General features: G+C 44.5%; 2 protein-coding genes across 2 annotated transcripts in view; both read left to right on the forward strand.

The window, feature by feature from the left end:
- Positions 1-3366, forward strand: part of LOC138954576 (uncharacterized) — a 3841-nt gene extending 475 nt beyond the window's left edge. Inside the window, exons 1-2 of the mRNA XM_070326387.1 lie at positions 1-536; positions 3325-3366. The exon at positions 1-536 is cut by the window's left edge and continues 475 nt beyond it. Of these exons, the coding sequence (XP_070182488.1) occupies positions 1-536; positions 3325-3366 (578 nt within the window). The remainder of the gene's footprint in view (positions 537-3324) is intronic.
- LOC138954577 (tigger transposable element-derived protein 4-like) lies at positions 1274-8809 on the forward strand. Its single transcript, XM_070326388.1, has 2 exons — positions 1274-1606; positions 7402-8809. The coding sequence occupies exon 2, from the start codon at positions 8165-8167 to the stop codon at positions 8645-8647; it is 483 nt and encodes a 160-aa protein (XP_070182489.1). The 5' UTR covers positions 1274-1606; positions 7402-8164; the 3' UTR covers positions 8648-8809.
- Positions 8810-23539: the final 14730 nt, after the last annotated feature.

Genomic DNA, 23539 nt, shown 5'->3' on the forward strand with positions numbered 1-23539 from the left:
TTACTGACATGCCAGGAGTGACCAGCAAGAGAGAGCAGCAGGACGCAGTCCTCAAGAACCTCACGCTGGAGATGATGCACCAGGACTACAACGCCTCAGTATGGACTCACATCTACACTGACGGGTCCTCAGATGGTGCCATCAAAAACGGAGGAAGCGGGATCCTGGTACGCTACCCAGACGGACACACCCTTTCAAGATCCCTGCCTGCCGGAGAGCTGTCATCCAACTACCGGGCAGAACTCACCGCTCTCAGAGAAGCAGTTAGCCTGGTCAGCGAACACCCACCCTCTCACGCCGTCTTCCTGACCGACTGCAGATCCGCCGTCCAAAGCCTGCAGTCGCCCAAAGAGCAGCTGGAACGAGACACCCAGCGTCTTCTTTGTACTCTCTCCCAGAGCACAAACGTCGCTGTCCAGTGGATCCCTGCTCACTGTGGCCTCTCAGGGAACGAGGAAGCGGACAGACTGGCCAAGACTGGCAGCCATCTGGAGCAGACAAGACCAACAGTCTCTTACAGTGAAGCCAAAACCCTGGTGAAAAGACACTACCAAACCACCTGGAATGCCCAACACAGCCTGCCATCTGATGATCAGATGCCCAACTTACAGCGCCATCAGCAGACCATCCTCTTCCGCCTACGGACCGGACACTGTCGACTGCGTGCCCACATGCACCGCCTTGGTCTGTCACACACACCGAACTGCCCGTGCGAAACAGGCCCACAGACCCCGGAGCACATCCTGCAGACCTGCCCGCTCCACCAGGAAGCCAGAACAGATCACTGGCCACAAGGTGCCACACTGCAGGAGCAACTCTGGGGCACCAAAGACTCCCTGATCCTGACCACTAGCTTTATTCAAGCTGCAAAACTTGAAGTCTGACCTGAGGCCAAAAATCCTGGAACGCCGAAGAAGAAGAAGAAGAAGATGTGGGTTCAGAGCCAAAACAAAGGAAACAAGACCCCCACCCCACACACACACACACAGACACACACACACCGGCACACACACACTGTGACACACACACACACACACACACACACACACCGGCACACACACCGGCACACACACCGGCACACACACGTACACACACAGTGACACTCACTCAGATCCATTTCAGTGTCGAAGTCAACTGATTCAAGGGACCTAACCAAGACTAAACTACTGCTGTCGGTAATGCAGAGTTCCTTCCCTGAAACTTATTGACGGGCGGTAACTCCTAATAACAGACGGACGGATGAGTTCATTTCTGCTTCGGAGGTTGTGTCAGCTCCTTCTACCTAATTAACTGTGAAAATTACCAGTGCACTAACTGTGCATTGACAGGAGGATTAACTTTGGATTCTAAATATACTCGTGCATAAGATTAAAGGAATTTGCTAAGAGCGAACGACCGGGGGCTAATTTAATGCATGGTATTATCTGACATCCAGTGTAACCCGGCTATTTGCCACTGCCACTGCATCGGAGAATAAACTTTCCCGGCCATGATCATAATTCGCAATGTGATTCGGATGGACGGGGGATGAAGTGTTTTACCTCTTCTCTCTCGCTGTTTGCCAACGTTCCAAAGTGCGTTTCACACGTGGTGGTCTTTCTGAAAGGTAAGCCGTTTGATCTGCCTGACTCCCGTTCGTGTAGCATGCTCAGTAGATCATGTGCGTTGTTTTGATGTGGTGCGTTGTTTTAACACATGCAGTGTTGCACCCACATGCACGCTCGCATGCACCGTCGAGACAGTGTTATCCACTTGACATGTTTTTCTGGACTGTTGGCGTGTTTTATGATTTTAAGTGGGAAGGTCTAATTCAGTACGTATAAAAGTAGTTTACAAAAAAAATCGGGAATTCCGTCTTTTTACATTTGAGTCAAGTTTTGATTTTTTTAATACTGTCAGTGCTTGGGATTTATTACAACACATTAAAAATCTGTTTATTACTGAATTTTCCAACAGAACATGGCTTTGCACAACAACCACACCCTTCACTGTCTTAGTTTGTGTTAATTGGCTAGGCATTCACAATATTTCTGTCTGGAACTGCCTGCTAATCACTAAAACTGTAAACTAAAAGTAAACACTCACATTGCAAGTAAGGAATACTTGGCACTAGGAGTCTGTAGAGTCTGCTTGGACTACACTACCGAAGATGAGAAATCAAAAGTGTGAGAATGTTAGCGATGCAGGGATGTTGCCACAAATTCATACCTATAGGACAAATGTCCTGAGTTCTTCAGCATCAATAGGACATTTGACCGTTTTCAGAAAGTTTAATAGGACATTATGAATTTGCGCCGAACAGCTTATAACATTCCATGGAATTGTTCCAAAGTCATGCGCACACGCACACACACACCCATGCGCGCGCGCTGTAGAACACACACATAATATAGTAAATACATCAACACAGTGTGCGTATAATGTTGTATTTGTTTTGTTTCAAAGAAACCACAAAAAAGAAACCAACATGAACAACTTCAGAGCCGCTGGAGTTGTCTCCCGTACTCCTGTAGCATGCACTGATCTAAAAAGAATCCACTATTTTTAGATCAGTGCGCTGCACCAAGACGGTTATAAATACCCAAACTGCGCATACCGCAAACGGTTCGGGAATTCCCGACAAAAGAAAAGATCCGCACGCGGCACTGACAACTTCAGTGTCAGCTGAACACGAGAGCGTTCGGTCTTTTAGAAGATTTGTATCTTGAAATGAAAATTAACGAATATCGCGCTGTCCGAAGGAATGGAGTACATATCGGACAATGACCATGCTCAGGCTAAAACCATAGGACATCTGACCGACATGCGGCAATGTGAATCGGACATTTGAGGATTTTCATCAATAAAATGTCCGATGTCCGACGCCTAACGACATCCCTGGATGAGTTATATATCTTTTTTTGGACAGTAAATTTATGTTCCAATTCCATGCACACATTTTAACTCTGCAGGTTCCGTGTATTTCACATGACCCAGGATTGGATGAGACTTGAAAGAGTAAAAAAGGGTTTGTGATGATATTTAACTTGAAGTTGGAACAACACTGTATCACACATGCATGTGTACACCAAACATTAGCCACAGACAGACACATGCATGCACGCAAGCATGCATGCATGCACACACACACACCCACACACACACACACACACACACACACACACACATAAACATCAACATCAACATAAAACAAAAGTGTTTTGTTTTACTGGCTTTATCTTTCAATTGGCGAAACCAGCAACCCGTATGTGGAGCTGCAGCTGCATATTTCCACTGTGTGGTCAGGGTCAGAAACTATTGTGATGATGTACACGCCGTCTACAGGCACTGTCCTGCTCACCACCAGTTGTATCTGGCCGAGGCTGATGCATGGCAGCAGTAGCATGCGGAGGGTTGCTGTCGTTGTCGTTATTGTCATCTTTATCACAAAGGTGTTTGCAGTGGTTCCACCAGCGGGCCTGTTGTTGTTGTTGTTGTTGTTGTTGTTCAAGCATGGGAATTGTCCGCCAACAGGCAAATTTCTGCCGATTTTTTGTTGTTGTTCTGCCGAAAAACCAAAAGTGTCCGCCGAAAAAATAAGTGGGGGAGGCAAAAATGGTTCTAAAAACTGAATTTAATGGCAAACTTGGAGCTTAGATGACACCAAATTGTACCAGTTGGGTTCTTTGGAGAAAAAAAATTCCGGGGGGACATGCCCCCGAACCACCCTAGCAGGGCTAGGTGCTTCGCGCCGGCAACTTTGCTAATTTTTGAGTCACTTGAGAAAAAGTGACTCTATGTAATCGGTCAGTGTTAGTCTGTCCGGCCGGCCGGCCGTCCGGCCGGCCGTCCGTAGACACCACCTTAACGTTGGACTTTTCTCGGAAACTATCAAAGCGATCGGGCTCATATTTTGTTTAGTCGTGACCTCCAATGACCTCTACACTTTAACGATGGTTTCGTTGACCTTTGACCTTTTTCAAGGTCACAGGTCAGCGTCAAAGGAAAAATTAGACATTTTATATCTTTGACAAAGTTCATCGGATGTGATTAAAACTTTGTAGGATTATTCTTTACATCAAAGTATTTACATCTGTAGCCTTTTACGAACGTTATCAGAAAAACAAGGGAGATAACTAGCCTTTTCTGTTCGGCAACACACAACTTAACGTTGGGCTTTTCTCGGAAACTATAAAAGTGACCGGGCTCAAATTTTATGTGAACGTGACTCATTGTGTTGTGAATAGCAATTTCTTCCTGTCCATCTGATGCCTCATATAATATTCAGAACTGCGAAAGTGACTCGATCGAGCGTTTGCTCTTCTTGTTACTTACAAATTTTCAGCCTTTTTTGCTTTTTTTAATTCCCATGCCTGGTTGTTGTTGTGGTTGTGGTTGTGGTTGTGGTTGTTGTTGTCATAGAAAGTTGTTGTTGTTGTTGTCAGGTACACCAGCTCTGTACATCGCAGGAACTGCGATGGAATAAATTCCATGGCAGAGGGATGGTTAAAAGTTATACAGTGATGGCGCTAGTACTTTTTCAAACCGGTACACAAACTTGTATGATGCAAACTGTCCAGAAAAAAACGGTAGGCTGGTCATTGTAACCAGTAAGAGTCCAACTCAGAGTACTGGTTTTGTTGTTTTACCAGCGAAAAAAACCGATTGTTCTGAAAATCAACCGGTAGGTCATACCGGCAGCCGTCTTTTTCCTGGAATTTTCTCGTTTCAACCGGTAAAATACCGGTAATTAACGGTCAACTCCAATTCTGTTATACCATGTACATAGAAACAGGCCTGATCTGAGACGAGGGCAGGGTCCCTTTTGCCAAGTGTACAGCTTAACACCGAGAAATCGAGAGAAAACAGAAGAGTCTCCTTTAGTTTGCATGTCTAAACCCAGGTATGGACCACTTCGGAGTTAAGTTGCGTTGTTCCTTGACACGAGGTTTGCAAGGACCAATAAGCATTATATAGTCAGAATCGCAAGCTTTGTTCACAACAAACGACATTACTGAGCCTGAGGAAAATCCAGAAGGGTATTCAAAGTAGAGCTTTGTTTATACGGGTTGTGTATTAAAATTCACTGTCTGTCTGTCTGTCTGTCCATCTTTATATTAGACTTGTAGTTGTATACATCTCTGCTACTGTGGGTTCAATTGAGCAGACATTGGTTTTGTTATTGCTGTTTCATTTCTTGTTTTTTGTTCTTCTTCTTGTTTCGCGAAACGTATTGATTTGTGAATGCACTGGCTTCGTTTTTCTGCTATCATTGTTATATTTGGTAAGGCCACACCGCCAGGATTAATCTAAAAATCTCATGTGCTGGTGTGGATGGCAACTTTAGAAAGGGAGATAACAGCTGCTTGGAATGGCCTGTTGTTAGTACATCCCGTCCCCCCCCCCCCCCCCTCGTCTCCCCCCCCCCCCCCAAACACACACCGTGCTCAGTCTCTCTCTCTCTCTCTCTCTCTCTCTCTCTCTCTCTCTCTCTCTCTCTCTCTCTCTCTCTCTCCCTCCCTCTGTCAGTGTGTCTTTCTTCCCCTGTTTTTTTCATGTCAGTTTGTCTCTCTGTCTTCATCTGTCAAAAGTTAGGACGATAATTAAAAGTATCAAAGAAATCGCCGAGTGGAGAAATGCAGTCTCAAAATGCCATTCAAGCCCGGCCATTTCTAATTTGAATAACTGATCGCTCAAACACTTGTTTTAAGGTATTCCTGTTGAGTGGTCACATAACAGTGATAAAACCCACCTTGAACTGTATTTGCTCTTTGGGCGAACAAACTTAGTTTTTCGGTCAGTTATTTCCCATTAGGAAGGGGGGGGGGGGGGGGGGGGGGGAGTCAGTGTACAAAATAAAACAGGAAATTCAGGGCCACTGCCCCCCGTAGAGGGGGGGAATCTAGACGAGGGTCGTGGTGTATGTGTGTCTGTCTGTGTGTGTGTGTAGAGCGATTCAGACTACTGGACCGATCTTTATAAAATTTGACATGAGAGTTCCTGGGTATGATATCCTCAGACGTTTTTTTTTCTTTTTTTGATAAATGTCTTTGATGACGTCATATCCGGCTTTTCATGAAAGTTGAGGCGGCACTGTCACGCTCTCATTTTTCAACCAAATTGGTTGAAATTTTGGTCAAGTAATCTTCGACGAAGCCCGGACTTCGGTATTGCATTTCAGCTTGGTGGCTTAAAATTTAATTAATGACTTTGGTCATTAAAAATCTGAAAATTGTTAAAAAAAAATGTATAAGACGATCCAAATTTACGTTCATCTTATTCTACATCATTTTCTGATTCCAAAAACATATAAATATGTTATATTTGGATTAAAAACAAGCTCTGAAAATTAAAAATATAAAAATTATTATCAAAATTAAATTTTCGAAATCAATTTAAAAACACTTTCATCTTATTCCTTGTCGGTTGCTGATTCCAAAAACATATAGATATGATATGTTTGGATTAAAAACACGCTCAGAAAGTTAAAACGAAGAGAGGTACAGAAAAGCGTGCTATCCTTCTCAGTGCAACTACTACCCCGCTCTTCTTGTCAATTTCACTGCCTTTGCCATGAGCGGTGGACTGGCGATGCTACCAGTATACGGTCTTGCTGCGTTGCATTGCGTTCAGTTTCATTCTGTGAGTTCGACAGCTACTTGACTAAATGTTGTATTTTCGCCTTATGCGACTTGTTTTAAAGTGCAGAAATTCGGTGAAACTGCTAACATTATTTGTGGACTTATAACCCCTTTCTTTTAATTTATCCACCATAAATATTGATAATAAAACACACCTTAGATGATTTTATAATGTGACGTTAACAACAAATATTGTAAAATGATATTGTTGATTATAGTCCAGGGCATGCTGCGGGGCACCGTGTATTCAAGCCCGTGTTTGGTTTGCTGGATTTTTAAAATTAGTTTTACAGTGGAGCTTCCATTTGGAGACCTTGCGAGGTTTTTTTTTAAATTTTCTGTTCAAAGCCGACGGGCGGAGTGGCGTGGTGGTATGACGTCGGCCTCCTAATCGGGAGGTCGTGAGTTCGATCCCCGGTGTCTGCCGCCTGGTGGGTTAAGAGTGGAGATTTTTCCGATCTCCCAGGTCAACTTATGAGCATAGTGTGGGTAACCCAAATGGGCAAACGAGCTCACACGTAACCAGAAAATTCTGGAACGCTGAAGAAGAAGAAGAAACCTCCACCCCTAAGCCCCACCCCTTTCTTAGACTACACCCCCACCCCTAAGCACCACCCCTTTCTCAGAATATACCCCCACCCCAACCACCCCTTTCTCAGACTGAGACTATATTTCCGCAGAATTTATAAAACTGAGGTTTCACTGTATTGGGTTGTGTGTTTTCTGTTTTCTGTTTTCTGTTGCTTTCTAGCATTGGTGTTGTTTTTTCTGTTTTCTGCAGGTGTGAGTGTTTGCTCTTTCTACCACCCACCCCTCTCTGCACGAAGCTCCGCTGTGCCGGCACCATCTCACCAAAGTCAGTAGAAAGTCTAGAGACGTGTCTCTAATGTCTTTTTCTTTTTTGTATGATAAGGAATAGAACACTCATACTTCACACAAGTCAGTAGAACGTCTTGGGTGACTTGAGTTTTGAGTTGTGTGTCCAGTGTGGCTGGAACAATAAGGTCCAAGATTGCTTCTTTTTGGACAACTTAACTGCATGATGTAATAGAGTGTTCCGAGGTATGTTGGTGACATAAAGAGTGTTCGTGTTGTTCTTCAATAATCGATTATCTAACAATGAGAAACGGTGTCTGGAAACAGCACACTTCAACAACGATGCGGTACGGATTTATCCCACAACTATAAGTAAGAACCGATGCCCACAGAAACATATTTGTGAACGACTTTGAGTCCACTAAGAATACTCTTCACAAACTTGGCTAGGTTGTGCCCATTATCATTAGTTCTACTGCACAAACTTGGCTAGGTTGTGTACATTTTCCTCAGTTCTACTTCACAAACTTGGCTAGGTTGTGCCCATTATCATTAGTTCTACTGCACAAACTTGGCTAGGTTGTGTACATTTTCCTCAGTTCTACTTCACAAACTTGGCTAGGTTGTGCACATTCTCATCCATTGTACGTCGCCAGAACTGACGAAAGCTAAAGGAAAAAACAACCACCAACACCATCCAACCAAGCAACCAAACAACCAAGACAGCCATGGAGGGGGAGAAAAGAACACGGTCCAACACCATGACCTTAAAACGACGCATTGAGGTCATCAACGTGGTGGAAGCCAACCCCTTGAAGAAGAAGAAGTTGATCGCCGAAGCTTTCGGCATCAGCAACTCCACCCTGAGTACACTCCTGAAGGACAGGGAGAAGTACAAGAAGTACTACTACAGCGGCCAGACCAACCCCAACAAGAGACGCGTGCGGGGGCCCAAACTGGGCAACGTGGACGAGGCTCTCGTGCAGTGGCTGGCACAGGCCAGGGCAGCCAACACCACTATCAACGGCCGGGTACTGAAGGGGAGGGCGACGGCTATCGCCCAAGAGCTGGGTATTACCGGGTGGACGTGCAGCGAAGGGTGGATACACCGCTTCAAGCATCGCTACAACCTGTCCTTTGGGAACAGCAAGGGTGAGATTTTGAGAATTTGTGGTTTTTTTGGTTTTTTTACTCACCTGAGTAATTGGTGAGTATTAGGATTCATATGGCCGGACGGCCGTCTGTCCGTGGACAAAAAATTTAACGTTGAGGTTATCTCGGATGGTTTTTTTTTCAAGCTAGACTTCTGAAACTTTGCACACATTTTAGGGTTTGATGATCTCACGAAGTGACCCAAGTTTGGTTGACCCTCGTCAAACAGAAACTAACGTCGATTGCTTTTCTTGTTATTTTATTTGTTTGTTTGTTTGTTTGTTTGTTTGTTTGTTTGTTGTTGTTGCTTTGGAATCGTTATGTCTTCGTATCACAATATGTCTCGACATGTATTTCTCTCTCTCTCGACTGTACACAGAGATAAGAACAGCCTCGCTTTCACCTAGATCCTGCCTAAAAACAATGTTCAGACCTCATGTTCAGACTCGGCGTAATAATACCGAAAGGACTACTTTTTAGCGGTCAAGTTCAGTCGTCCGCATACTCGAAAGTGAAAAAAAGATGAAACGTTTTGCTACAGTATCGGAGGATGAACTGTCGAAGAAGAAAAAGAATCTCGTGCCAACCACTACGCAGAAGACCATCCGAGTTGTCCAGAAGAAGTTCTGAAACACGTCACGTTCCAAATCAAAAGACGACATTCTATTCTCTTACGTCACTATTCTTGGTTTACGGTACCATTCGGCGGCTTTGCTACGAGTATGCCATAGTCTTGGTTGGCCGAGACCTTGAGGTGGAATGCGAGTGATTAGGTTTGTTGATTTTGCTCGGAGAAGTGGTCCGTGTTCAAGCAAGTTTCTTTCTTCTTTGAAAACAAAAACCCTAAGACCAGTGAATGTCGAGATATATATGTTAATTGGATCTGTGATCCAAACATGCCTTTTGGTCAATCTCGATGGCAGTTTATTCCACTCGCCCTACGGGCTTGTAAATAAACTTCCATCTCGATTGACCAAAAGCCATGTTTGGATCACAGATCCCATTAACGTATATTGTTTGGCATGAAAGCAGAAATTTGAGCTTTGCTTATCAAAGGAAAACGATAAGTTGGAGTGGGGAGGAAGGGTAAGGGGGGAAGGGGTAAGAAATGGCGAGTTGACTCATAGACATGCGCGCTTTTCATATATATATATATATATTTATCAGCTGCTTTTGTGTGTGTGTGTGTGTGTGTGTGTGTGTGTGTGTGTGTGTGTGTGTGTGTGTGTTGCATGCTGGTTCTGGTTGTTTTTTTCCTTTTCGTTCCAGTACAAATATCTGACGCCTCGTGTTTGTTTTAAGCAAGTACAATGATGTCGTCACTGGTGTTGCGCACTCAATCGTAAAGGCAAACATTGTGGCGTTTTCATTTCGTAGCGGATCTGTAATGTGTTTCAACTCACCGGTGGCATGAATATTTAGATTCTCCTATTACATTGGTAAGATAATCTACCTGTCAAATCTCTGGAGAAACACGCTCGCACGCACGTAAGTACACACACACACGCACGCTCGCACGCATGCACACACACACACACACGCACGCTCGCACGCACGCAAGCACACACACACACACACACAAACGCACGCACACACACACACACACACACACACACACACACAAGCACACAAACGCACACACACACACACACACACAAACGCACACACACACACGCACACACACACAAACGGACGCACACACACACACACACAAACGGACGCACACACACACAAACGGACGCACACACACACACACGCACGCACGTATGCACACACGCACACACACACACAAACGGACACACACACACAAGCGCACACACACACACACACACACACACACAAACGCACACACACTTACGCACACACACGCACACACACACAAACGGACACACACACACACACACACGTGCATGCCACACTGTTTCCACTCTCTCGATTCCCAGTCTGCCGGAATCCATTTAGTTAAAAGTAGACTACAGGTGAACAGTGAAGTCAGATCTGTCTGTACAACCGAGTGTTTTTATTGCGGAATGTCTGGCGCGTTTCGCAAGCACGATTTGAAACTTTCATCAGATCATTCTGAAATGTGTTGCAAGTATGAGTTTCACCGAGAGGCTATGTTTAGTGCATTTAGGCAACGGAAGCCAACCGTTTTATCTTGTACTTATTTGTTTACGGTCCTGTGGCAGACATGGCATCTTTCTGAACCCGAGGTTGTGTGTGTGTGTGTGTGTGTGTGTGTGTTGGGGGGGGGGGGGGAGGGTAAAGGGGAAGAGGTCATGCAGGCATTGTATCTTTTAGTGCCGTGGAGAGTTGTCCCCCTTTCCTTGTTCATTATCTGTATCATTAGTAGGTGTCCGTCTGCATGTCTTCTTAAACCGGCACGGTTGGCCTAGTGGTAACTTAAGGCGTCCGCCCCGTGATCGGGAGGTCGTGGGTTCGAACCCCGGCCGGGTCATACCTAAGACTTTAAAACGGGCAATCTAGTGGCTGCTCCGCCTGGCGTCTGGCATTATGGGGTTAGTTCTACTGCTAGGACTGGTTGGTCCGGTGTCAGAATAATGTGACTGGATGAGACATGAAGCCTGTGCTGCGACTTCTGTCTTGTGTGTGGCGCACGTTATATGTCAAAGCAGCACCGCCATGATATGGCCCTTCGTGGTCGGCTGGGCGTTAAGCAAACAAACAAACAAACAAGAGGCGAAGCCTTCAAGGCTCCCGTAAGAAATCAACAAACAGTAACATAACACAAACTCACTCACTCCGTAACACACACACACAAACACACACACACACACACACACACACACACACACACACACACACACACACACACACACACACACGCACACACGCACACACACACACAGAGTTAAAACTAACGCATCATATCAACTCCATGTATAATTTTCAAAAGAAGGCAAACAGATAAAATGACTAGGGTAATAGGTTAGGTACCTGCCATGTGGGCACTTTTTCCACTGCTGTCCTCAGTCCTATAATTTTCATCAAGACTTGTCACCATGCCGAGTAGATCTAAATTCGGAAGTCTTCATGTGGCTGAGGCATATATCTGACATAGCGTCGATCTTGTTGTAGGTTAACCTCCTTTCTGAAACAAATGGCAAAATGCGATTAGTTATGATGACTACAACCTACACAAATATAAACAGTGTTTTGAAACAGAATAGTCAGGTTATACAAGCCACTTTACCTATGCAGCATGGTAACCCTACAATATGCGAAACATGTCGACTGCAGCAGCCTGGTTCTTAAAATAATTCTGACGGTCAACACAGCCAGAAATGCCAACAAAGACAAGAAAGCTGTGGCAAGGTAAGCTTACCAAACGTTACATAGCGAATCATATGATAGTGCGTAAACAGCAAACAGTAGATCTACAATCAAAGAGAGGATCGAGTCTGGAATGAAACGCGATACAGATCTAGCATTCAAAAACTGTCTTTCACGTTCAAGGAAGTTGTTGCAAAGTACTTAAGACTTACTAAATTGTACAGACAAAACCATGACAGTGCATGTTTTGAATCTGAGGAAAAAATCGTGATCATTTTGACTTTGAGAACAGATTCATTCCGTTTCCTTATATCTGCATGTTCAAGTAAATGGTGGACAGTTTTTTTCGGGCAGAGTAAACTTAACTTGAGACTCTACTGCAAGTCTTGAAATTCACATAAATCGAACCACGAGCAAAGACATCCAAACATTACAGGCACTTTAGATCAACTCATTTCACTAGAGGTGACTGCCTAGCACTGTGTTTGACATCCGTGTCTGCTGAAATAAAAAGAAATTAAAACAAAACGGATTAACAGTAGGTGACACGTTATCAGAGTGGGAGACACTAGATCTGTCTCTGAACTTACCGGGATACGGCTGCAAGATCGACACTGACTGCCGCGCTTTCGACAGCTCTTCCTCGCGTGGACATTGGAAACACGCTGTGCAGATTAAATTGTAGGAAATCTCCCTTTGGTATCTTCTTTATTTACTTTTCTGGAGCTTAGAAACCGAACAACATGAAATCGTCTTCCCCGGCGAATCGGCGAGGTGAGAACTGGACCACAATCCTTCGCGCGACCCCTGACCTGATCTTGACACCTGACCTGCCGTCTACATGCCAAACACGACACAAATCAGTCAACTGCTTGTACCCCTTCAAAACCCCCCACCACCCGTTTTCTTTGGATACACGCTTTAACTACACACATGCCGACACAATGTTGATCATTGCTTCAATAATTTGAAGATGGTGCTTGAAAATTAACCACGTGAAATGAGTATTTCGGTGTTTAGCCAAAAATGTTAAAGTTTCTACCACAGACATACACACATACATACATACGCACGCACGCACAGACAGACAAAGTTTACCATCGCATAGGCTACACTTACGTGAGCCAAAAATCATAAGATTACAGGGAGGGGGCATTAAAACACATATTTTGGCAGTACAACTGACCGAATTCCTCCCCCCCCCCACAACACACACGCACTCTAGTATTCTTGTTTGTTTAGTGTAATGCCAAAAGAAACAGAAGCCGAACAACTGCAGGGAATCGAAATGACTAGCGCGAGTTCTGGCAGACTAAACAACTTGCCCATTTTCGACAGAGCACAGATACGGTCAAAAAGAAAAATATGTCTGTTTCCGGTAACCAGTCCTAGCAGTAGAACTAATGCCAGACGCCAGGCGGAGCAGCCACTAGATTGCCAATTTTAAAGTCTTTGGTATGACCCGGCCGGGGTTCGAACCCACGACCTCCCGATCACGGGGCGGACGCCTTACCACTAGGCCAACCGTGCCTGCGACCGTGTGTCTCCCACTACAAAAATACATGCCGACATTCAGATCAATCGGCCAATAAACTATGAACACCAGAAATCTAAGTGAGGACAAAAGGGCAGACAAACCGCCTGTAATGGGTGCCCGATGGATTGCCACCTTGACGTGGTCGGGGGGCTTGCGTGCCTCAGGCTCAGCGACCCATGGAGCTATGCCGGCGGGAGATTCGTCTCCTGGTAGGGCCACCCAAGCCGGACAGGTCGAAGGGTAGAGGTGTGACAAAGCGCAATCCACTGGTCCTCCAGGTTGGGGGTTGGGCACTGGGCTAACAACCCAATCCCTTAAAAAAAAAAGGAATGCTACGGAAACAGCAACCAATGCTGCCCTACATATATGCCAACCGGCATAACGGGCAGTAATGACCCAGACCATGCAGACAGGTCGTAGACATCAACTACGGGGAATGCACCCGCACAACCTCCGGCGCGTTCCGGGGAACACCTTCCTGTCCCATATCCGACCTGTGTGTTCCCATTGTTTCTGAGTTCCACACGATCATCAGCTTGCTGCGCCTCTTTTGTCTTATTGGTTGCCCCGACGGCTGTAGGTTCTGGAACGTCATCACAGACCACAGCCACAGGCGCTTTACACTGGGCTGTGAGGATGACGTGACATGGGTCACAGGGGAGATGTGTGTGTGTGTGTGTGTGTGTGTGTGTGTGTTGGGGGGGGGGGGTAGTCTTGTCTTCAATCTCTTCTTCTTATTATTTTTTTTATGCTTTCTTCTTCTGCTTCTTCTTCTTCTTCGCTCATGGACCACGTTGAGTACACTCTCGTATGTCACGAGCGTGGTTTTTTTTGTTTTTTTAACATGTATCATGTATTACCAGTACACTACTGGTTACAACAAGTGTGGAACACTTCAGTGCACTGACATTGTTTATAGTGTAGTATTAGACAGAAGGGCACGCCCCAACCCCGCACTGACATTGTTTATGTTGTAGTATTAGACAGCAGAGCACACCCCAACCCCGCACTGACATTGTTTATGGTGTAGTATTAGACAGCAGAGCACACCCCAACCCCGCACTGACATTGTTTATGGTGTAGTATTAGACAGCAGAGCACACCCCAACCCCGCACTGACATTGTTTATAGTGTAGTATTAGACAGAAGAGCACACCCCAACCCGGCATTGACATTGTTTATGTTGTAGTATTAGACAGCAGAGCACACCCCAACCCCGCACTGACATTGTTTATGGTGTAGTATTAGACAGCAGAGCACACCCCAACCCCGCACTGACATTGTTTAAAGTGTAGTATTAGACAGCAGAGCACACCCCAACCCCACACTGACATTGTTTAAAGTGTAGTATTAGACAGCAGAGCACACCCCAACCCCACACTGACATTGTTTAAAGTGTAGTATTAGACAGCAGAGCACACCCCAACCCCGCACTGACATTGTTTAAATTGTAGTATTAGACAGCAGAGTATACCCCAACCCCGCCCCAACCTACCTTGTGTCAAGTGCCTGTGCCTCAGACCGTCAAGAGTAATTCTTCTGATAGTGTAAGGGTGTTTGAGGAACGTGAGGTAAATGTCAGCAGCAAGATGCGGGAAATGACGACTTGAGAACTGACACCGATGAGCTGCAGATGACTGGGCAGGTACAGTGGAACCTCCTTTTAAGACCTCCACAAGTCTGAGAAAATCTGGCCTTATCACGGAGAGAGTCTTAACATGGAGGTACTTTTACAGAGGATAATAAATTATGAACAGAAGGTTAAATCTTAAAAGGGTCTTAAAAGGGTCCTAAAAGGGGTCTTACAAGATCTTAGGGAGGTGTCTTAAAAGGGGGTTTCCACTGTAGCATTAATATTCTCCTCTTATCCCTCGCTCCCGGCGTGCAAGATGGAATAAATGTTGGTATAAATACAGCCGCACTCGCCTAAACGAAACACAAAACCTCGGATATCAGAAACCAAAACCAATTCCCCGCCAGACCCCCCTCTTTGTAAGACTATTTCTAATTCGGATAAGCCAAACTCTGTCAAAAAATAGCTAACTCAAACACGGACATCTCAAACGTGATTTTGACAGATTTAAGCCAAACTCTAAACACTGTCGGAGAGACAATTGTTTTATTTTTGCTTGAAAAACACGTCAAGAAGATAAACATATTTCGTCACGGCTATAATTGTCCTACAGAAACGAACACGTCACCTGTTTTTGAGTATGCGGGGAAACTGATGACGTGTGCCGCAATCATCTTCTTGCCAACACCCTCAGACCTAACTCTTGGGGGTCCGACGTTGAAATCATTGCGGCTGCTAGCATGTTCCAAACAACTGTTGCAGTGTTCAAAAACGAGTGGCTCTCATACAAACCTCTTTTTCTAATCGAAGGAAGAGATCTTTGTGAAGAGCAAATCTACCTGAGGAATGTATGTGCTCATTTTGAGCGAGTGGTGAAGATCAAACCACATTAAACATGCAGCGAAACAAAACATTTGCCTACAATCTATGTTTACGGAGATTTGATCTTGATTTATGACCACAGAGACAAATTGTCTAATTTTGTTTCTTTTCTTTCTTTAATGGAGAGGGTTTCATTAAACATTACATTTATTATGATTTACTTGGAATCCTTTTAACAAAAGCGTAGTTGCTTGTGGAATCTTTGGTTTTGTTTCTGAGATGTGTCACTGTTTTTACCATTTATTTTTACAGTTGGCTTTGAGGTATTATTAAAGCCCCACTGAAGAAAGCCGACTTGTAACTTGTCACTGTTTTGATCTTATTCATTTAAACACACACACACACACACACACGCACATACCCACACACCCACACACACACACACACACACACACACACACACACACACACAGAGAGAGAGAGAGACAGAGAGAGAGAGAGAGAGAGAACCATTCCAAGTGAATTTACAACTTATTCTGAGAAAAAACACTCGCTTAAGCCGAACTGCAGGGTAATTTCTCGGGAAAGGTTTGGCTTATCCGAACTCGGATATGCACACACTCGGATAAGCGAAACGATTTTTCATTCCCCGGGCGAGTTCGGCTTAAGCGTGTTTGACTGTAGTCGAATTCCGAAAATAATTTGTCGGGTTTGTGGGTTTTGTTAAAGAGTGAATGCCCTCTTTACTCGGACATACATTGGAGGGGCCAATTACTATAGCGAGGGAGTGTCGCAAATGCGTGGACAGGAGCATGTGTGAAGTTATCTGTCAGAGGAAAAGCAAGGGTATTCACTCTTTCACAACCCATACAAACCCGACGGAGTTATTTCTGGAAAAACTTCGATTCGAGCAAACTGACCCTGCCCCTCCAGAAGTGTTACCGATTGGCAGTTTTCAAAATCGCTACTATAATAAAATATTGTTATTTCATATGTTACGTGGATTTCCATTGGTCAATTGGGCAAAACTGAGCTCATTGTAAAAGTGATATCGACGACATTTCCGTCGATATCAGTTTTGATATCGACGACCTCTTTATTGCTTCCCCACTTCAAAAACAAAAACACCTAAATTTAAAAACAAACAAATACATATGAAAATGTAATGATCCCAGAATTTGGTTGAGCAAGTGACTAAAGACTTTTTGAAAGAAAATACATTTTTAAATACTGAAAAGTACAAGAAAAGAGTGAACAAAAAGAAATAATAATCAGAGGGATATGGAACAGTCAAAACTGAGACAAATACTTTTGTAATTTCTTTACAGTAAATACAAAATGTCCAGGGAATTAGCAATATATATCTAACATTGACTGACTGTGTGATGATATCTTCTGCTTCGACAGTGATATCAAAATCGAGACCGGACTGTCTCAACAGACCAATAGCAGAAGATATCATCACACAGTCCGTCAATATTGGGTACTATCGGAATTTGCCGTGTGGTTTCATCTATACAGAGCGCGCAAGCATTTACCCCCCCCCCCACACACACACACACACATACACACACACGCACGGAGGCTCACACACACACACACACACCCCACCCCGTACCCCGACCCGCGCGTGCCACTCAAAATAGCAGGGGCCAACACAACAACATAGATAATGCAACGATAATACACCTGCCCACTATAATAGGGAGGGCGCCGTTCTGGCACCAGATTTCTATCACTTTCCCTCAAAAACAGGTGCAGTCTACAGGGGGGTAGGGTTTAACGCTCATTAACCGTGATTGGACGCAGAAAGTCGAGCATTGCTTTGCTTCTAACCTCGAAATAATAGACTAAGCCCACGTGCACACGTGGAAACCGTATTGTATAATACTAGTATACTATAGCCCACGATTCAACTTGTGCACGTGGAAACCGTATTGTATAATACTGTTATACTATAGCCCACGATTCAACTTGTGCACGTGGAAACCGTATTGTATAATACTATTATTGTGCAGCCCACGATTCAACTGTTCTTCTTAAGCACTATGTAACAGTTGATTTGATTTTTTTTTTAATAATTAAAAACGTCCTCCGCTAACCGTCCGAGACTATTATCATAAAAATAATATAGACGATTCTCCGAAGTTCTACGCTGAGGCAAACGTACACAAACTAATACACTGCTAACGTTTCAAAATACAAGCAATGAACTTAACTCAAAATCGTTGATGAATCTCGCATGCAAGATGCCGGCGAGGTAATCATCTTCTTCTTCTTCTTCTTCGTTCATTGGCTTAGACTCCCACGTTCACTCATGATTTTAGCACGAGTGGAATTTTACGTGTATGGCCGTTTTTACCCCGCCATTCAGGCAGCATACGCCGATTTCGGGGGAGGCATGCTGGGTATTTTCGTGTTTCTATAACCCACTGAACTCTGACATGGATTACAGGATCTTTTCCGTGCGCACTTGGTCTTGTGCTTGCGTGTACACACGAAGGGGGCTAAGTCACTAGCAGGTCTGCACACAAGTTGACAAATCTCCACTCTTAACCCACCAGGCGGCAGCGACCGGGATTCGAACTCACGACCTCCCGATTAGGAGGCCGACGTCTTACCACCCCGCCACTGCGCCCGTCGAGATAATCATCAACATTACCTCAACGAAACCATGCGAGATTCAATAACTATTTAAGAGATGAGTTCATTATGTGTATCATAAGTGTGTGTCTGTCTGTTTACTTAAAAGGCCACTGGGTCGACGCACTGTAAATGAAACGTTTTGTTTTGTCAATGATTAAACGTTCCAATTACTTTCTTCTCTTCTTCTTCTTCTGCGTTCGTGGGCTGAAACTCCCACGTGCACTCGTGTTTTTTGCACGAGTGGAATTTTACGTGTATGACCGTTTTTTACCCCGCCATTTAGGCAGCCATACGCCGTTTTCGGAGGAAGCATGCTGGGTATTTTCGTGTTTCTATAACCCACCGAACTCTGACATGGATTACAGGATCTTTTTCGTGCGCACTTGGTCTTGTGCTTGCGTGTGCACACGGGGGTGTTCGGACACCGAGGAGAGTCTGCACACAAAGTTGACTCTGAGAAATAAATCTCTCGCCGAACGTGGGGACGAACTCACGCTGACAGCGGCCAACTGGATACAAATCCAGCGCGCTACCGACTGAGCTACATCCCCGCCCACGTCCCAATTACTAACAGTTCAGGTTCTTTGATGCGTTGGCTTTGATCATCGAGACAGAATAGCTTGATCTACATGATAGTTGAAATCAAACAAAATCAAGAAAGGTAAGTTGTTGGAACGGTGTTATTGACAAAATTACGTGCACACCTAAATGACAATATACAATTGTAACGTAATTTTGTCAATAACAACGTTCCAACAACTAACGGTTTTTTTGTTTTTTGGATTTTGGAACGCTGGCAGTCTCTTTGTTTTTGGATTTTCTATCAGATAGTTGATGAGGAAGGGAGGGTATGTCGGGTGGGGGGGGGGGGGGGGGGGACTTTAGGGGGGTTTTGACCACATTTTTCCTGACCAAGGCTGTTGTTGTGGAAGGAAGCTTTGTAATTACCGTTTTGTTCGTTATCATCCAGATAATGGCTCTTGGGAGCACCAAAATTAGCACTTAGGAGGGCTTGGGGTAAGTTAGTTTGGAGAATTGATGAGGGAAGTGAGGAGAGCAGGCAGTGTGGGTGTGTGCGCGCACGCCTGCCTGCAGCCTGTGTGTGTGTGAAGAAGCAGCATGGGCAAAGATGGAAAGATCCATTCTTGATAAAACTTTAAAATCTGACGAGTTCAAGCGCGTCATTAGTCTGTCCTTGACATTGATGGAGAAGCGGCTGTTGTTACTCATGCAACGTGGTATTGCTAATTACAACGGGCATTCTTTTTGAGTCACTTGAGAAAAAGTGACTATGTAATCGGTTAGTGTTAGTCTGTCCGGCCGGCCGTCCGGGCGGCCGGCCGGCCGGCCGTCCGTAGACACCACCTTAACGTTGGACTTTTCTCGGAAACTATCAAAGCGATCGGGCTCATATTTTGTTTAGTCGTGACCTCCAATGACCTCTACACTTTAACGATGGTTTCGTTGACCTTTGACCTTTTTCAAGGTCACAGGTCAGCGTCAAAGGAAAAATTAGACATTTTATATCTTTTCTCGGAAACTATCAAAGCGATCGGGCTCATATTTTGTTTAGTCGTGACCTCCAATGACCTCTACACTTTAACGATGGTTTCGTTGACCTTTGACCTTTTTCAAGGTCACAGGTCAGCGTCAAAGGAAAAATTAGACATTTTATATCTTTGACAAAGTTCATCGGATGTGATTGAAACTTTGTAGGATTATTCTTTACATCAAAGTATTTACATCTGTAGCCTTTTACGAACGTTATCAGAAAAACAAGGGAGATAACTAGCCTTTTCTGTTCGGCAACACACAACTTAACGTTGGGCTTTTCTCGGAAACTATAAAAGTGACCGGGCTCAAATTTTATGTGAACGTGACTCATTGTGTTGTGAATAGCAATTTCTTCCTGTCCATCTGATGCCTCATATAATATTCAGAACTGCGAAAGTGACTCGATCGAGCGTTTGCTCTTCTTGTTTTAGAATGTGACGAAGAAGGAGTTGGCATTAGAGGAGAGGTTGGAGATGGTAGAGGTGAAGAGAATAGGATAGGAAGTGTGTTGGTGGGCTGGAGACATTGATTGCGTTTAATGAGTTTAACCAGAGATTCCTGGAAAGCCAAGGGCGGGTAACCTACGTGTTTTTCTTTGTGTGTGTGCGTGTGGGTGGGTGTGTCCGCTTCCGTCAGTCCATCCGCCGTTAGGACTTTTATTTTCCTTTGAACCACGAAAGCGTTTGTAATTGAAGGCACGCTCAGCCTTCCGTAAACCATCCGTTTCTGATCACTGAGCTCCACGAGCCTCTACATACAGTACACACATACTTCCATTTGAACGCTCACCGAACGGGAACATCCTGGCCGCCTTCCGTTGAGAGTGAGACATTTTCAAAGAATTTATTTCGTGCAGTCAGAACGGATTTACCATTAAACAATTTATCGGAAGCCTCGTTTTGGCGCTAGACCTAACTCTTAAAATCTAAATGATAAATTGACAGCTTCTAACACAAACATTCTGAAATTATATATACGAATTTTCATTTTTCATCAAGACAAGATCAGTACAATTCGAAATTTTGAAAGTTTGAAAAAAGGGAGCCCGGAAGCAGTTCATGGAAGATCGTGTTTGCCCAAGCAGACGAATGTTCTGCATAGCGCTTTCTTCTTTGAAATCAACCGCCGCCGATAAGTTCGTGTGACTCGCAGTCGTTTGTTGCATTTTAGATTCAGAGGTACACAATAACGTGCTATTGCAGATACAGCGATTCGCATTAAAATCACAAACTGACGACTAAATTGTGAAAAAAAGGAAAGTCGATCACACGGGTCCACGATGGCTCAGGGGATAGATAAACCACAAAAACTGGTGTGTGGTTTACGCAAGCTAAATAGCCATACAAACGAACTGTGTCATTTAATGCCATGAAATGCTATTGCAAGTGTGTTCCATAAGGTTAGAACTGCTTTTATCGTGAGAAGATTTAAATCGTTCTGTAAACCATTTGAGGCAGACTGGGGCTTTATAAAACGGGCCCACGGTGACACCTTCGTATATGAGGTAGTATCCTTTGTCTCATTTCACTCTCCTAAGGTCAAGGACATTATTGACAGAATGTGAATAGTTGATGGTTGGTGGGTTGATCGGGTAACTTATTCTGGTTCTTGCTTTTTATTGTGGACTTTTTGTAATTAATACGCGATGTTGATACTGGTCTCGGCAATTTTTGAAAGTTTTCGGCAGTCCTTGCTTGGCAAAGTCTTGCCCATACCGTGAAAAAGTTCCGTAATGCTGCCAAAATGCGCTTTGAAAAAAAAAGGAGAAGTTTTTTTTTGTAATATAACTCGGGGTTTGTATGTATAGTGAAAGAGGGAATACCATTGCTTTGAGACAAATACTCAACACGTGCTTCTTGTTTACGTGTTTGAGACTCACCCCTCGCATAGACCATTTATCCTGGACCGCCAACTAGCTCTCTCTCCGCTCTTTCTCTCTATTACGAGGTAGCGGTCTCTCGCATTTAGGAACCAACGCTTACAAGCCTTTCAGAAATCAGGGGGACGTGATATCCGGTGTCGATTGTAAACATGGACGAAGTTGCCGAGGTAAGTTCTGAAAATGCTAAAATAAACTCAGCAAAAGTGCATATGGAACATGTTTTTCGATGAGTTTTGTTAAGTTTAGTTTGGAGTTTTGGAAAATCCAGTTCATTGTCACCTCCCATTGTCACAAATAACTGGAGCGTGCTTTCTTTTCACTGTCTTCGAATCGCTGGCCTTTCAAACCGGACGCGACGCGCCCCTGAAAGTCGAGAGTCGTAACCTCGAAGGGTCACGTGACGAGTTGGCGGTCCAGGCTATTTGGTCTATGCCCCTCGGTAGAGATTGGCACGAGGTTTGTTTGTCTCGCTAAAATCAAGGGTAGTCACTCTTTCGCAACCAATACAAACCCGACAGAGTTATTTGGGGAATTCGTCTGTTGCTTTCGGCGGTTGGACGCCTGGCGACACCGAACGTGCATCACTGTTTGGTAAAAGACACATTATGTCAGAGAGACAAGAGGCCGAGGAGATGATTGTTATCGATTAGTGCGTTAGAGAACAGCTACAGAGTGTGGCTTTTAAAGTATTTGTCTTTCCTTTAACCTTGGCATGGCTGCCAACCAGTGCACGTGCTAACCATTAGACTGTGTGTGAAAGTGAAACAGGAACATTGGAGAGAAAATTCAACAGTGAACAGTGTGTGTGTGTGTGTGTGTGTGTGTGTGTGTGTGTGTGTGTGTGTGTGCGTGCGTGGGTACATGCGTGCATGAGTTTGCGTTTGTGAGTGGGTGTGAGTATGTGTGCGCGCATGTGTGTGTGGGTGGGTGCGTGCATGCGTTTGGGTGAGTGTGTGTGTGTGTGTGTGTGTGCGTGATAGCGAGTGTGTGTGTCTGTGGGGGGGGGGGGGGGTGCGTACGTGCGTGATAGCGAGTGTGTGGATATGTGTGTGTGTGCGTGCGTGATAGCGAGTGTGTGTATGTGTGTGTTAGCGCGTGAGCTGTGTGGTAGCATTCGTCATCTTTAAATACAGACAGGATGTGTGGCTTTTGTTGTCATCGTGATGGAAAATCCGTGCAGTGCTAATCGTGTTCTGTTTTATGCCGGCAGCTGCAACCAATGTGCACAAGGGATAGCAGATGCTATGATGTGTGTGTGTGTGTGTGTGTGTGTGTGTGTGTGTGTGTGTGTGTATATACAGGCATGGGAATTGTCCGCGAAATCGCAGATTTCCGCGAAAAGGAAATTACGTTTTAGCAAACAAAACCAATTGTCCGCGGCAAAAAAAGGTAAATTAAATTACATGTATACTATTGTCTCTCTATCCATTATTTGCTTACACGAGAACTATCAAAATATTGGTCTAAAATGCTAAAATTAGTTTTCCTTCCGGGGAACTTCGTTCCCCTGGTCTCCCCAACGGTGCTCTGCCCCTGTACCCCGCCGGGGCCTGGGCAGCCCCTGGACCTCGACCTATTTTCAGAGTTTTTTTTCTATTATGGAATTCCCATGTCTGGTATAATATGTGTGTGTATATGTGTTT

This window comes from Littorina saxatilis, unplaced genomic scaffold, assembly GCF_037325665.1.
Source record: "Littorina saxatilis isolate snail1 unplaced genomic scaffold, US_GU_Lsax_2.0 scaffold_730, whole genome shotgun sequence".
NCBI lineage: Eukaryota > Metazoa > Mollusca > Gastropoda > Littorinimorpha > Littorinidae > Littorina > Littorina saxatilis.

Bases quoted from the DNA above. Each gene is read 5' to 3' on its own strand.
- LOC138954577 (XM_070326388.1), top strand. From the start codon at position 8,165: ATGGAGGGGGAGAAAAGAACACGGTCCAACACCATGACCTTAAAACGA.